The following is a 12514-nucleotide window of genomic DNA, read 5'->3' as shown; positions in this document are numbered from 1 at the left end:
AGGAACACAAATCTAAAGGTGAAGTCTGATCAGATCGTCTCTGTTGAGAAATATTCTACCCACCACATGTTCTTCTGTCCAGGAGTGGATGGCCAGGTTTGGGAGAAGCTGTCAAACACAGACAGAGGAACAGAAAGACTCACATGTGCACACAGACTACATTGATATCAGCACAGATAAGTGCAGATTTATCAGTATTATCAACAATTCATCCATTTTTGATTCTGTCATATGATGCTCAAATGCAATGAATGATTGGTATGATCCCTTATATACTGTATAAGTGTGTAAAAATATGCATTATTAAAGTAGTTTTACTAAAGTAGTCTATACCTTCTGTGCACCTTTTAATGCATTGTGTGATTTCATGAATACAGGTATTATGCAATATAATATGCCTTTACAAAGTGTGATGCATGAAAAAAAGTACACATTAACATACTTTTACAAACAGTGCTTACTAAGTAATATACGTTACAATAAATATACTTGCGTGCAAACTGAATGTAATGTTTATGAACACTGATAATTGCAATTAAATGAATATGTATTAACATTTAAATTAATATTAAATATAGTTAGCTGAGTGATTTTGACCCACTTACAGTAAGTAGGACTTAAGTACATCTTTACATTTCATTTCATAATTCGGCTGTCATTGAAATATGGTTAAAGTACTGCTCAAAGTACTTGCAAGCATTTATGATCAACTAAATATAGTTTTGTACAGTCCTTTCCTTTGAAACTTGTATGTCATGTCATATTTTTGCAGTTACACAATGTAATGATGTAAACGGTTTCAGTAACAATATGTGACCCTGGACCACAAAACCATCTTAAGTGTCAATTTTGCTCAATTTTGATTTATACATCATCTGAAAGCTGAATAAATAAGCTTTCCATTGATGTATATCAGACAATATTTGGCTGGAATCTGAGGGTGCAAAAAAAATCTATAATACTGACAAAATCTCGTCTTTAAAGTTGTCCAAATGAAATCATAGCAATACATATTACTAATAACAATTAAGTTTTGATATAGGAAATGTACAACATATCTTCAAGGAACATGATCTTTTCTTAATATCCTAATGATTTTCGGAATAAAAGAAAAGTCGATAATTTTGACCCATATAATGTATTGTTGGCTATTGCTACAAATATACTCCAGTGACGTAAGACTGGTTTTGTGCTCCAGGGTCACATATAATGACAATTTAAGCTGTTTTAGTATATTTCAAATCCAATAAATGTAATATAAAATGAGCTTAACATGTCAACATAAAAATAAGAACACTTATAAAAGTGCATTTAGAAACAGTCATGAAGGTGCACTCTCATTAAATACGCTTAAGTGGCCTTTTCTTTCATTAATAATATTACTGTACTAAGCTCAGTTTTTTAAATACTTTAATAACTCTTCTCTTTCAGTACCGGTCTTTACCTGGATTCAGTGATATATGGAGTGAATAGTGAAGAGGAAAGTCTGATTAGATGAACAGATGTAATGCATCTCGGTTCTGCTGGAAGAAATATTGAAATACTTTTTCTCGCTCGTGTTTTTCATTCTCTCTCCCTCTCTTTCTTGATGGCGTGCGAGTTCCTCACAGTCTTCACACTGCTCAAATTGGCCAATCTTAATGTCAGTGAAATGTCAGTTGTTCGTAAGTGTGCGCAGTCCTCGCCGCGCTGACACGCTGTTCTCTCTCGCTCTCCTCAGCATGTGGCTATACATCCACTTCATTTGCCATAAATAACATCCATAAGGACCCGGTGGGCGTCTAGCGGCCTCACCTAATACAGCCTTTACTGGGAATCAAGGGAAGTGACTGCTCTAACCTCCACAGCACACCGAAGACCACTTACTTCCACCTAAAACTAGTCTAAAAGACAGAAAACAAATACTGTTCCCAGTAGATCAGAAAGGACTTCAAAAGCACAAAAACACTCACTCGAAATGACCTTGAGTTAAACCTGTTTAAAGACTTTTGCTTAGGTTTGTAGACTTAACTATGCATTTCTTTACAAAAACTAAAACGTTCTTGGAATAAATGTGTTGAAATGGAGATCAGATAGAAGAGAGTGCTTTGCACAAATTAGGAGAGTAACTTTCGTTGAACTGTTAAACAATCAGCAAAAGTTATGCTCAATGAACAATGTTTTCAAAAACTGGGCACATTAATCCACTCATCATTAAACCTTCCAACAGTAAATGTAAAACTGTAAAAGCTTAAGAACGATCATTGAACAGATTACAATAACCATGCCATGAATAACCAAAGACGTTTGGTTATTATGCAGCAATATTACAGATGTGTCAAGTAACAGTGTATTAATATATGTCTATAAGACGCCCCAATACACTGTCATCAGTCAAACACAATCTGTTTTCTTGTGAAAAAGACGTGTGCTTAATTGTTTTGAATGTGTGCTTGTAGTATTATCTTAAAAGACGATTTAGAAAAAAACTACTCGCATATAATCCAAATGAAATAAAAGGGACACTAAGTGTACTTAAAGTGAGTTTGCTTTCATGTTTCTTAACACACTTAAGTACACTTTTAAATTCACTTTGCAATAGTCAAATTAAGTTTTACTTTAAAGTACATTTTAAATCATGTTTTTCATAATCTTTTAGTTCATGTTATTTTAAATACTAAATTGCAACTTCATCATTACTTATCTGAGTAATTACATATATATTTAAATGATATTTAAGTATATTTTAGTTTACCATGAAGGCTTGTGAGTACATTCAGCAGTACTTTAACCATATTTCAAAGACAATAGAACTAATTATGAAATGTATTAAATTGTTAAGTTATTATTTTATTTATTTTAAAGTTAAAGTCAGTTACTCTTTATTTTAAGGTGTCCTTGTTACAGTGTTATTATACATTTAAGTACTGAGTAACAATAATTAACTACATGTACTTAATTGATTTAGGGTTACTTGCATGTAATTATGCATAATTAATTGTTATTACAAAAGTGAGTACATGTAACGTGTAACAAGGACACCTTTAAAATAAAGTGTTACCATAATTTTCCCTTTTATCACAATTAAACGTTCAGATTGCACTTAAGTATTTTCGGTAACACTTTATTTTAAAGGTGTCCTTGTTACACGTTACATGTACTCACTATTGTAAGAACAATAAATGATGCATAATTACATGCAACGAACCCTAAATCAAACCCTAAGCCAAACCCTAACCATGTAGTAAGTACAAGTAGTTAATTAATATTACTCAGTACTTAAATGTATAATTACACTGTAACAATGACACCTTAAAATAAAGTGTAACCGTATTTTCGTAATAAGCACTCATTTAAAAAAATGTATGCTAAAGTGTACTTCTTTTTCATAAGGGTTATGAGACTTTTTTATTGTTGTTCAAGTTCTTCGAGCTTGCTTTCTTGGAAAGACTGCAGTAGGAGACTCACCGGTATGTTGGACTGCTCGATGAGCTTCCTCTCCCACATCTTTAGCCGTCTCTCTCTTTCTTTAAGCTCTTGTTCTTTGGTGCTCAGATCTCTCTCCAGCCGCTTCAGACGCTCTAGAGTTGCCTCGATCTCACACCTGCTCACACAAAACCCAGCTTAATCATCAACATCACACCACTGTTCAATGAGAACATACCTAAATATATTTTTTGCATAATGTGGCATAGTCATGTCAAATCGATTAATCGCATCCAAAATAATAGTTTGTACATAATATATGTGTGTTCTGACTATTTTTATAAGTAGAACACACATATGTATATATTTAAAAAATATTTCCACACATATTTATATTTATACATGATTTATATTATATAAATATAAATATTTTGTTTTATATACACATACATGTGCGCATGTTTATTTATCCACATAAATACACACAGAACACATATTATGTAAACAAACTATTATTATGGATGAAATTAATTGCAATTAATCGATTTGACAGCACTAAAATAAATAGATATATGATTAGGTGATAATTTATTATTATTATTATTATTTTAATTGTAATATTATTTATTGCTTTCGTTTTTTTACCACAGTCACACTTTTGTAGTACACTGGCAATTTAACAAAATTACAACAAAAAAATCCACTGTTGTTTAGGTCAAAAATATCAGAAAAAAACATATTACGAATACGAATTTTAGCAATATAATTATAAATGTCACTGGACATTGGGGCCAGAACAACAGAACAAAAAAATAACATTTATTCAAAGACAAAAAATATTAAGAAATTTGAGTTCAAATATGTTACAACAACTGGCAAATAAATAAGTAAATAAATAATAATAATAATAATGCTCATAAGAAATGGGTCTAATAATGCACATAACCTGTCAACATATGTCCCATTTCAGACACACTGTTACTCACAAGTATGTATTTTTTATTAAAATGTTTCCACGTGCTCTAGCAAATGGCTATAAGGTGTTTGAAGAAATAGATTTTTGTATGCTGATTTCACGACAAAGCTTTGAAACATTATGAAAGGATAATGGCTGAATATTGTCTTTATTCTCTAGACAGCATAAACGCTCCTAAAGGAAAGACATTTTCTCAGCTGGTCGGAAACATTCAGTGCAGTGGTGTTTCTTTAATTATAGGTGTGTGCAGTCAAGCCCGAGTCATTGTTCATTTGTAATATCATATTTCACCAGCAGAGAGAGCTGCACAATCTCTCTAGACTACAGTTATCTCTAAAAGGACAGGAGCTGGAACTCCTCCCACTAGGACCGCCCCCTCTGGTTTAGCCACGCCCCCTGCTCCCATCTACAAACTTCCCTGTGTGATCGATTTCCTTGTCTGCTTCTTTTCTGACGAATGCATTTGAAATTTCACAATCACATGTCCTCAGTTCCCCGTTTTGACACATCACATCTCTTCCAAGTTGTGCAAAAAATACAAATAAAATACAAGGCAGGTTTTGATATAGATATTGTGCAGTGTGTACTCCCTGGTGAGTTTCTGTACCTCCACTCTGCTTTACTGTGCAGGAAGGTGTTGCACTCCTCCGGTAAGTGACTGTCGCTCCACATGGACTCCAGCGTGGACAGGATGTGTTTGAACAGGGGTCTGTCCTGCAACACCATCAACTAAAACATCAGCACTTCCAGAAGAGCATTTCTGATGCGCTCAACTCTTTTATACACTGAGAACATATACACTCAATAAAACCATACTCAGACTCAGATTTGATCAATGAACACTACATCCAAACACTCAACTCATGAAAAAAAAGCAGACTTTAGTATACTTTTAAAAAGAGTTCTTCTTGTCAAAGTAATATTATTAATTGCAATTAAGTTCAAATGTATTATAATTACATTTTCTATTAAACACAGCTTGCTGAACTCTAGAGAGTGATTTAATGGCCCATCTGTGTAGGACTCAAGTGTGTAATTCAATAATTACTTCTATTGTGTTTGCATTTATGATTAACTCAAATATGCTTTAATGTAATTTCTGTTCAAACTGGTACGTCACGTATTTAAATATATTAGACTGGATGAATTAAAAATGTCCAGTCATATATTAATAAAGACAGCGGTTATTAAAGTCCTTACCAAACAGCATGTCTTATCTGTTATTCATGCATTAATGCATTTCACTTTAACACGGAGTATATACCAGTCCACTGCATAATTACTGTGTCAGTGTAAAGTGCAACATATTGCTAATGCTTTGTAATGTGTGTAATTATCATAGGTTCATTGTATGTTTGCATACACTTTATACAGCATTTGCTAAACATGATCTTACAGGATAAACATATACAAATAAAAACTATAAAAAATTATTGATTCACTTATCTCTCTTCAGGTGTCGTTCAAATCCTGATTGACTTTCTTTCTTCTGTAGAACATTCAATATTTTGTCACTTGTGGTAAGCTTTGACTTCTACTGAACAAAACATTTAACACTTAAAAAAATCTTCATGTTGCACAGAAGAAATCAATTCATACAGGTATGGAACGCCAAAAGGGTGCATCAAATTCAAATAAGTGTTAAAAAATGGCAAAAAATAAATGAATAAAGGGTAGTGTTTAGATTTGATTTTTATTAAGTGACTTTTCGGATCACTTTTGAGACTTTCTTTCAGTGAGAGCACCTGAAGATTTGGTTTGCTGCTTACCAAATCTGTGAATGAATGAAATGCCGCAATTTTGCATTTGAAATGGTAGAACATAGCTTATATTTATGCCTTCAGTTTGATTATGAATTTTACAGTATTACAAATTGAAAACACTGTGATCGTGCATTATTTTGTTTTACTTCTTATATATGACTTATTTACCCAGCACTTATGTTGGTCGTGCATGTGCAACCCTGTAAATGAAAACAGTTTTATGGTGAATTTGGCTGTCCAGTATCAGTAGAAGAGAAGCAAACAAATGTAAAAGGCTGAGACTAGTAAGAATGTACACAACTGTATATAAGTAGCGTATGGCATCATCGTGGTGACTATTAGCGGCTTTCCGAGCAGACTCTAGCTGCTTCCATTGACTATATTTAGTAACAGTGGTCTAGTCTGTGTTCATGATCTATGACGTGGCCTAAACGTGTGTATCTTCTGTCTTACTTTGGGTTCTGTCAGCCAGCAGCTTCTCAACAGACAGGCGAAACTGTCCGGGCATCTACTGGGAATCGTCAGTCTCTGAAAACACACATGAATCAGGTCATAAACCATGCTGCAGACACTAAATCAGTCACACGGCCGACAGAAACCCCCTCTACCTCGCTCTTCTCCACCACCAGCCAGGCCACCTGCAGCCCCTCCAGACCTTTGAAGGGAATCTCACGAGTCAGCATCTCCCACAGGACCTGAAAGAAACCCACAGCTATATGAAACAGACCCAATGCATCAACCAACTGACTACACCGTGCAACCACACACTCAAAAAATGTGACCTAAAGAAAATCGAATTTACAAGTTTCTCTCAAATTATCTTGATGGTTCAGTTCAAACCTTACATTTAGATTTAATATATTAATAAAAATATTTATTTCCCTAAAACCAAATAACAGTTATGCAAAGTAAGAAGATTATTTACTGTAAAGAGCATATAACATACTTAATCAATATACTGCATTTTCTTCAGCCACAAGCCAAAATATGGATCAATATATTATTTTACCACCAAAAAAACATAGGCTACATTTGCGATATTATGTCAAACTAAAAACATAAAAATTAATGTTTCATTTAAATCACTTACTAAGTAAAGACAATATAAAGTGCTTAATATTTATTGAGATGTCTTTTTTATATGCATCACATTTTATGTCATGGACTACCAAAATAATAATAATAATAATAATAATAATACTGATGTTGCATCCAAAATAAAAGTTTTTGTTTACATAATAAATGTGTGTGTACTGTGTATATTTATTATGTATATATAAATACACAGACATGCATGTATACATTTCAGAAAAATATGTTACTTTTATATATTAAATATATTTATATATGATATAAATTATATTATAATAAATATATACATGTAAACATTTTCAAAATATATACTGTATGTGTGTTTATATATACATAACAAATATACACAGTACACACACATTTATTATGTAAACAAAAACTTTTATTTTGGATGTGATTAATCATGAGTAATCATTTGACAGCACTAAATAATATAAATAATAATAATACAAATGTAAAAAGATATGTAGTATGTGTTCTGTGTGTTCTTGATTTAAATCAATAAATGACGCAGTCCTTTCACTTTTTCAGTGCAAGCTAGGGGTGATATAGCCTCAAAATGAAATAACTTGAAATGTTTTTGACTGTAAAGTTCTAAGCTTGAGTTAAGATGCATGCAAAAAAAAAAAAAAAAAAGGTGAAATATCAAATTCTTATTTAGAAAATGTATATTTTAAAAAAAATTAAACATTTATGCATTTAGCAGACGCTTTTATCCAAAGCGACTTACATTGCATTCAGGCTATCAATTTTTACCCATCATGTGTTCTTGGGGAATCGAACCCACAACCTTGTGCTTGATAACACAATGCTATACCAATTGAGCTACAGGAACATATAACGTACATTCCACTCTTATTAAATGTACCATTATTCTAGTACATGGAAGTGACCAACTTCAGTGACTATGTGTGATTTAGTAGCAAATTGAAATAAAGTTTGAGACTTTACTTCCTTCATACACAAAAAAAGTGTAAAATTCTGACAAAATCTGATTTCTTGATGATTTATTTTAGTGATTTTATCATTTCAGAATATAGAGAAAAAGTAGAAACAAATTACTAATAAGCCAATAAGCGCTCCTCTGCTGCTGTCTACTGGATATAATTGTATAATATAATATACTTTTTAATTTTTACGTAAAAGTATATTTTGGCCATCCCAATAAAAATAACATTCAAACTGAATCATTTTAGAGCTTGAAAGTGCTGGAAATAGTTGTGAAATGCTTGAAAGTCATTAAAAAGTGCTTGAATATCTCTCAAAAGGTTGTGCAAACCCTGACATGATGAATATAATGCATGTAAAAATGTATGGTGGTATTATCGTGGACGGTCTGATATGGCACACCCCTGGTGCAAGCAGCCAGCAGCACTGATGTTCACACACTCACCACGCCGTACGAGTACGTGTCGCAGGTCTCAGATGCTGGGAGGCTCTGGATGACTTCAGGGGCCATCCAGGGAAACGTGCCCACCAGAGACATGTGGGTGGTGTGGGAATGAAACTTAGATGCCCCGAAATCACAGATCTGAGGACACGGAGAATCCAATTAATCAGCAGATCTCGCAACAAGGGTTAATTTTTCATGTTTGACTGATAAAAAGATCTTTAGGTACCTTGAGTACTGAATCTGCTGTCAACACAACTGGAACGAAAACACAGGTTGAGCAGGTCAGAGGAAATATAGCATCAAAAATACACACACAACCTTGAATTATTATTTATTTGACAAAAGTTAACAGTTTTGGGAGGGTTACTTTGGAAATGTAATAGGTTCAAGATTACAAGTTATCCTATTCATGTGTAAATGCAATAAGTAGTGCAACTATTTCAATTACTTTATTAAAGTATAATGTAACTGATTACATTTGATTCATTTTGGATTACTTTTCTAAACATCTAACAAATGTTTTCAATTGTTAATCATTTAAAGCAGGCAGAGTTAACCTTACAGCAGTGTTTAACACCGATTACTGTCAGACTTTCAAAGCCCTTCATCACTTGAATTAAGATTATAACAATTTAATTATACACAAGTTTTCTCAGTAACTGATTACAGTTACACTTTATTTTTAAGGTGTCCTTGTTACAGTGTAATTATACATTTAAGTACTGAGTAATATAAATTGACTTGTGCACTTTATACATGGTTAGGGTTTGTCTTAGGGTATGCTTATGCATAATTAATTGGTATTATAAAATTAAGTACATGTAACGTATAACAAGGACACCTTAAAATAACACTTATTTTTTGTAATTAAATGATGTACTTCCATTGCATGTAACTAATTATTCCACAAACCGTTTCGGGACTTGAGGTCTCTGTGAATGACTGTAAACGGGGCCTCTGCGTGCAGATAATGCATGCCTATGAGAGAAAACACACAACTTGAGAAAGAGCAGAGCTTGATTTTGTAGGAGAAGTTATTAAAACAACAACATCTGTTGCTACCCATGTTTCTCAGTGTATATGAACACACAGTAAATGTGCTTACAGTAGTGCGCTTACAACGGAGGACACATTTAAACGCAGAAATGTGAGGCTAGTAATTTTGTTAGTGTGCTTATGACCCTTTCCGAACTTGTGGTTAAACATTATGCACTCAGTTCTTGTCCGGTGTCGTTTGCTCCATGTAGACAGTGATTTATGAATACAGACTGAAAGCAAACAGGTCCATTTCTAACAGATTTGTCCGTTTAGATATAACTTTGCACAGACAAGATTGGTAATTGGTTATATATCACACCAGCATCATATTACCATGTGTAATGTTAACCCAAACATGGCAACATATTTCACGAGAGTATCATTCATGCGTCAAATTCTCAGTGTTTCTTCAAGAGGCTCAAACATGAATGTAAACACCTTGTTTCCTCTTACAGGTCAAGTCCGGTCAGAGAAACAGCTGGAAGTACAGCAGGGCTGCTCGATTATGGCAAAAATCATAATCATGGTCGTTGTGGTCAATACTGTAATCACGATTATTTAACACGATAATGAGGGGGCCATATGAGTGATTAATTTAAAGATAGTGATACATAACAAATATGTATGTCCTGTAAATAAGGTTAATGTCTCCTTTCAATTTTAGTTTGGCTCTAGTTTTGTATTTATTTTAAAGAATTTAATAATTAAATTAAAAACAAAACAGCATAGTCTTCACTGTAAGAATTAAACTTTTTTGTTTCTTAAAGCTACAAAAATCCTTCACTAAAGAGCAGTGTGTGATTTTGAATTTGTCTTTTGTTGTTTGATTAATAAGCACACAGTCGCAGCAGGAAAATAGCCCACTGTCACTTTAAGAGCCGCACGCAAAAAAACACGAGTGAATATACTTAGATAAATAAGGCCCATTCAACTTTGCAAATGTCACGTTAAATTATTTTACAGATATGCCCGGGAATTTGGGCTTTTACGGAGGAACGAAAGTGCAGCGCTGCAAAAGTGGGCGGAATGGGGCGCAATAATCATGCATCATATTATTATTAATCATTAATAATAATGCGATTAAGCTAATAATGCATTTAAGCTAACTTTAAGCTATATCATTGTTCTTCTGTTGTTTTTGATTGCTTCCATTGTCCTCATTTGTAAGTCGCTTTGGATAAAAGTGTCTGCTAAATGAATAAATGTAATGTAAATAATTGTTTTATCTAGATAAATAGAAACCGTTTTACGGATTAATTGCACAGCCATAGCTGGAAGTTAAAGTTTGATTTAAACTGTAATAATGTTTTAGGCCATGCTGGCCTTCACTAGTTTAAGCTGCTCACATAGACGGGGTCAATTTTCACAAAATCAGAACCCCGAAGGCATTTTGTGATTATCTATATTATACAACGCTTCTAGGGGTATTAAGGGGTGCTGAATCCAAATCTGCTGTATATGAAGCTAAAAAATGTCCCAATATGCTTCAAAATTAAGAAATTCAAAATGGCCGCCACCGCCAGGCTGAAATCTATTTTCATTGTATCTTTGTGACTAAAAAAGGTACAAAAATGAAATAAATGTGCTTTTGTAAGTTTTCCTACATGGGCAATTCAATGCCATATTCAGATTTGAGATGTCATGTGAAGAAACTGCTTAGATATTGCAAAAATAGTTGTTTTTATGTAACTATGAACTATTATTAACTAATTAATAATTAAGTTATTATTATTAATTCTATCATTACTATTATTGTTGATATTATCAGGCTACATTTACTTACTTTGTATTTTGTTTTGAGGTCAAATGTATAAACAAATAAAGTTACAAAATGTTACAACCTTTAATTAAATGTTCACAGGTTTTCACACATGGGGAATTTAACATCCTGTCCTGATTTAGATCAAGTGTCAACAATCAGCTTGAAAATCACACAAGTATAGAGATGGTCATTAGTGATAAAGAAGTGATAAAGAAGCCTCTTCCATAGACATCAGTGTGTATTTTACATACTCTAAATGTATTGTTTTGTTTAGTACTTATGTGAATGTATATGTCTGAAACCTAAAATAAACATTATGTGGTTGAAAACACTGAAAAGTTTTGATATATGACAGCTCTGAGCACTCCTGTCTCTGGCTCAGTGCCAGCCAACGTGCGAAAGCACATCTGAAATTACTTGATCACGTGATGCACTAACCGTTCTAATCACACCGGGGTAAAGTCTTTCCTCCAATCAGTCAGTGTAAAAGCAAGTGTGTTAAGTTTACTGACTTTGATGTCATCTAGCTAATCGCGCTAATAGGCTTTTTTTAGTGATCAAAAATGCTAAAATATATACTGCAAATATTTAAACTTCATAAACTGCAATTATTTAAAGCTTCATATACAGCAGATTTGGATTCAGCACCCCTTAATACCCCTAGAAGCTTTGTATAATATAGATAATCACAAAATGCCTCCAGCACTTTAAATAAGCACATTTTCATAAATTCTGCCTAATATCCCACTAATATCACAAGAACAGCAGCGTGACCAGGATGAGAGACAGGTCTCCAGTAAATCTGAACCACACGCTTCTAATGTGTTCTTGTCCTTATTAAAATTTCAAACCAACGTAACCATTTCTGCTAGGTTTCCACTGTAAGTGTGTTTTGTTGTGCACTTAGAGCATTCAGTCTGTCTTTTTGAATACCGTATTTTCCGGACTATAAGTCACACTTTTTTTCATAGTTTGGCTGGTCCTGCGACTTATAGTCAGGTGCGACTTATTTATCAAAATTAATTTGACATAGTCCAGTGCGACTTATGTAGGTCTTTTTCCTCATCATGATGTATTTTTGGACT

At 33.3% G+C, this 12514-nt stretch overlaps 1 protein-coding gene across 2 annotated transcripts in view; it reads right to left on the bottom strand.

Moving 5' to 3' along the window:
- LOC132094860 (mitogen-activated protein kinase kinase kinase 20-like) overlaps positions 1–12514 on the bottom strand; it is a 42492-nt gene that overhangs the window by 14126 nt on the left and 15852 nt on the right. For both annotated transcript variants that reach the window (XM_059499493.1, XM_059499492.1), the window contains exons 5-12: positions 9542–9607; positions 8856–8884; positions 8630–8767; positions 6753–6839; positions 6598–6672; positions 4989–5095; positions 3448–3583; positions 64–108 (exon numbers count right to left, since the gene is read on the bottom strand). In XM_059499493.1, the coding sequence (XP_059355476.1) occupies positions 64–108; positions 3448–3583; positions 4989–5095; positions 6598–6672; positions 6753–6839; positions 8630–8767; positions 8856–8884; positions 9542–9607 (683 nt within the window). The remainder of the gene's footprint in view (positions 1–63; positions 109–3447; positions 3584–4988; positions 5096–6597; positions 6673–6752; positions 6840–8629; positions 8768–8855; positions 8885–9541; positions 9608–12514) is intronic.

Source organism: Carassius carassius, chromosome 19, assembly GCF_963082965.1.
Source record: "Carassius carassius chromosome 19, fCarCar2.1, whole genome shotgun sequence".
In the NCBI taxonomy this organism is placed as follows: Eukaryota; Metazoa; Chordata; class Actinopteri; order Cypriniformes; family Cyprinidae; genus Carassius; species Carassius carassius.
The sequence above is the reverse complement of the archived record's forward strand: the minus strand, read 5'-3'. Positions and strand labels throughout refer to the sequence as shown.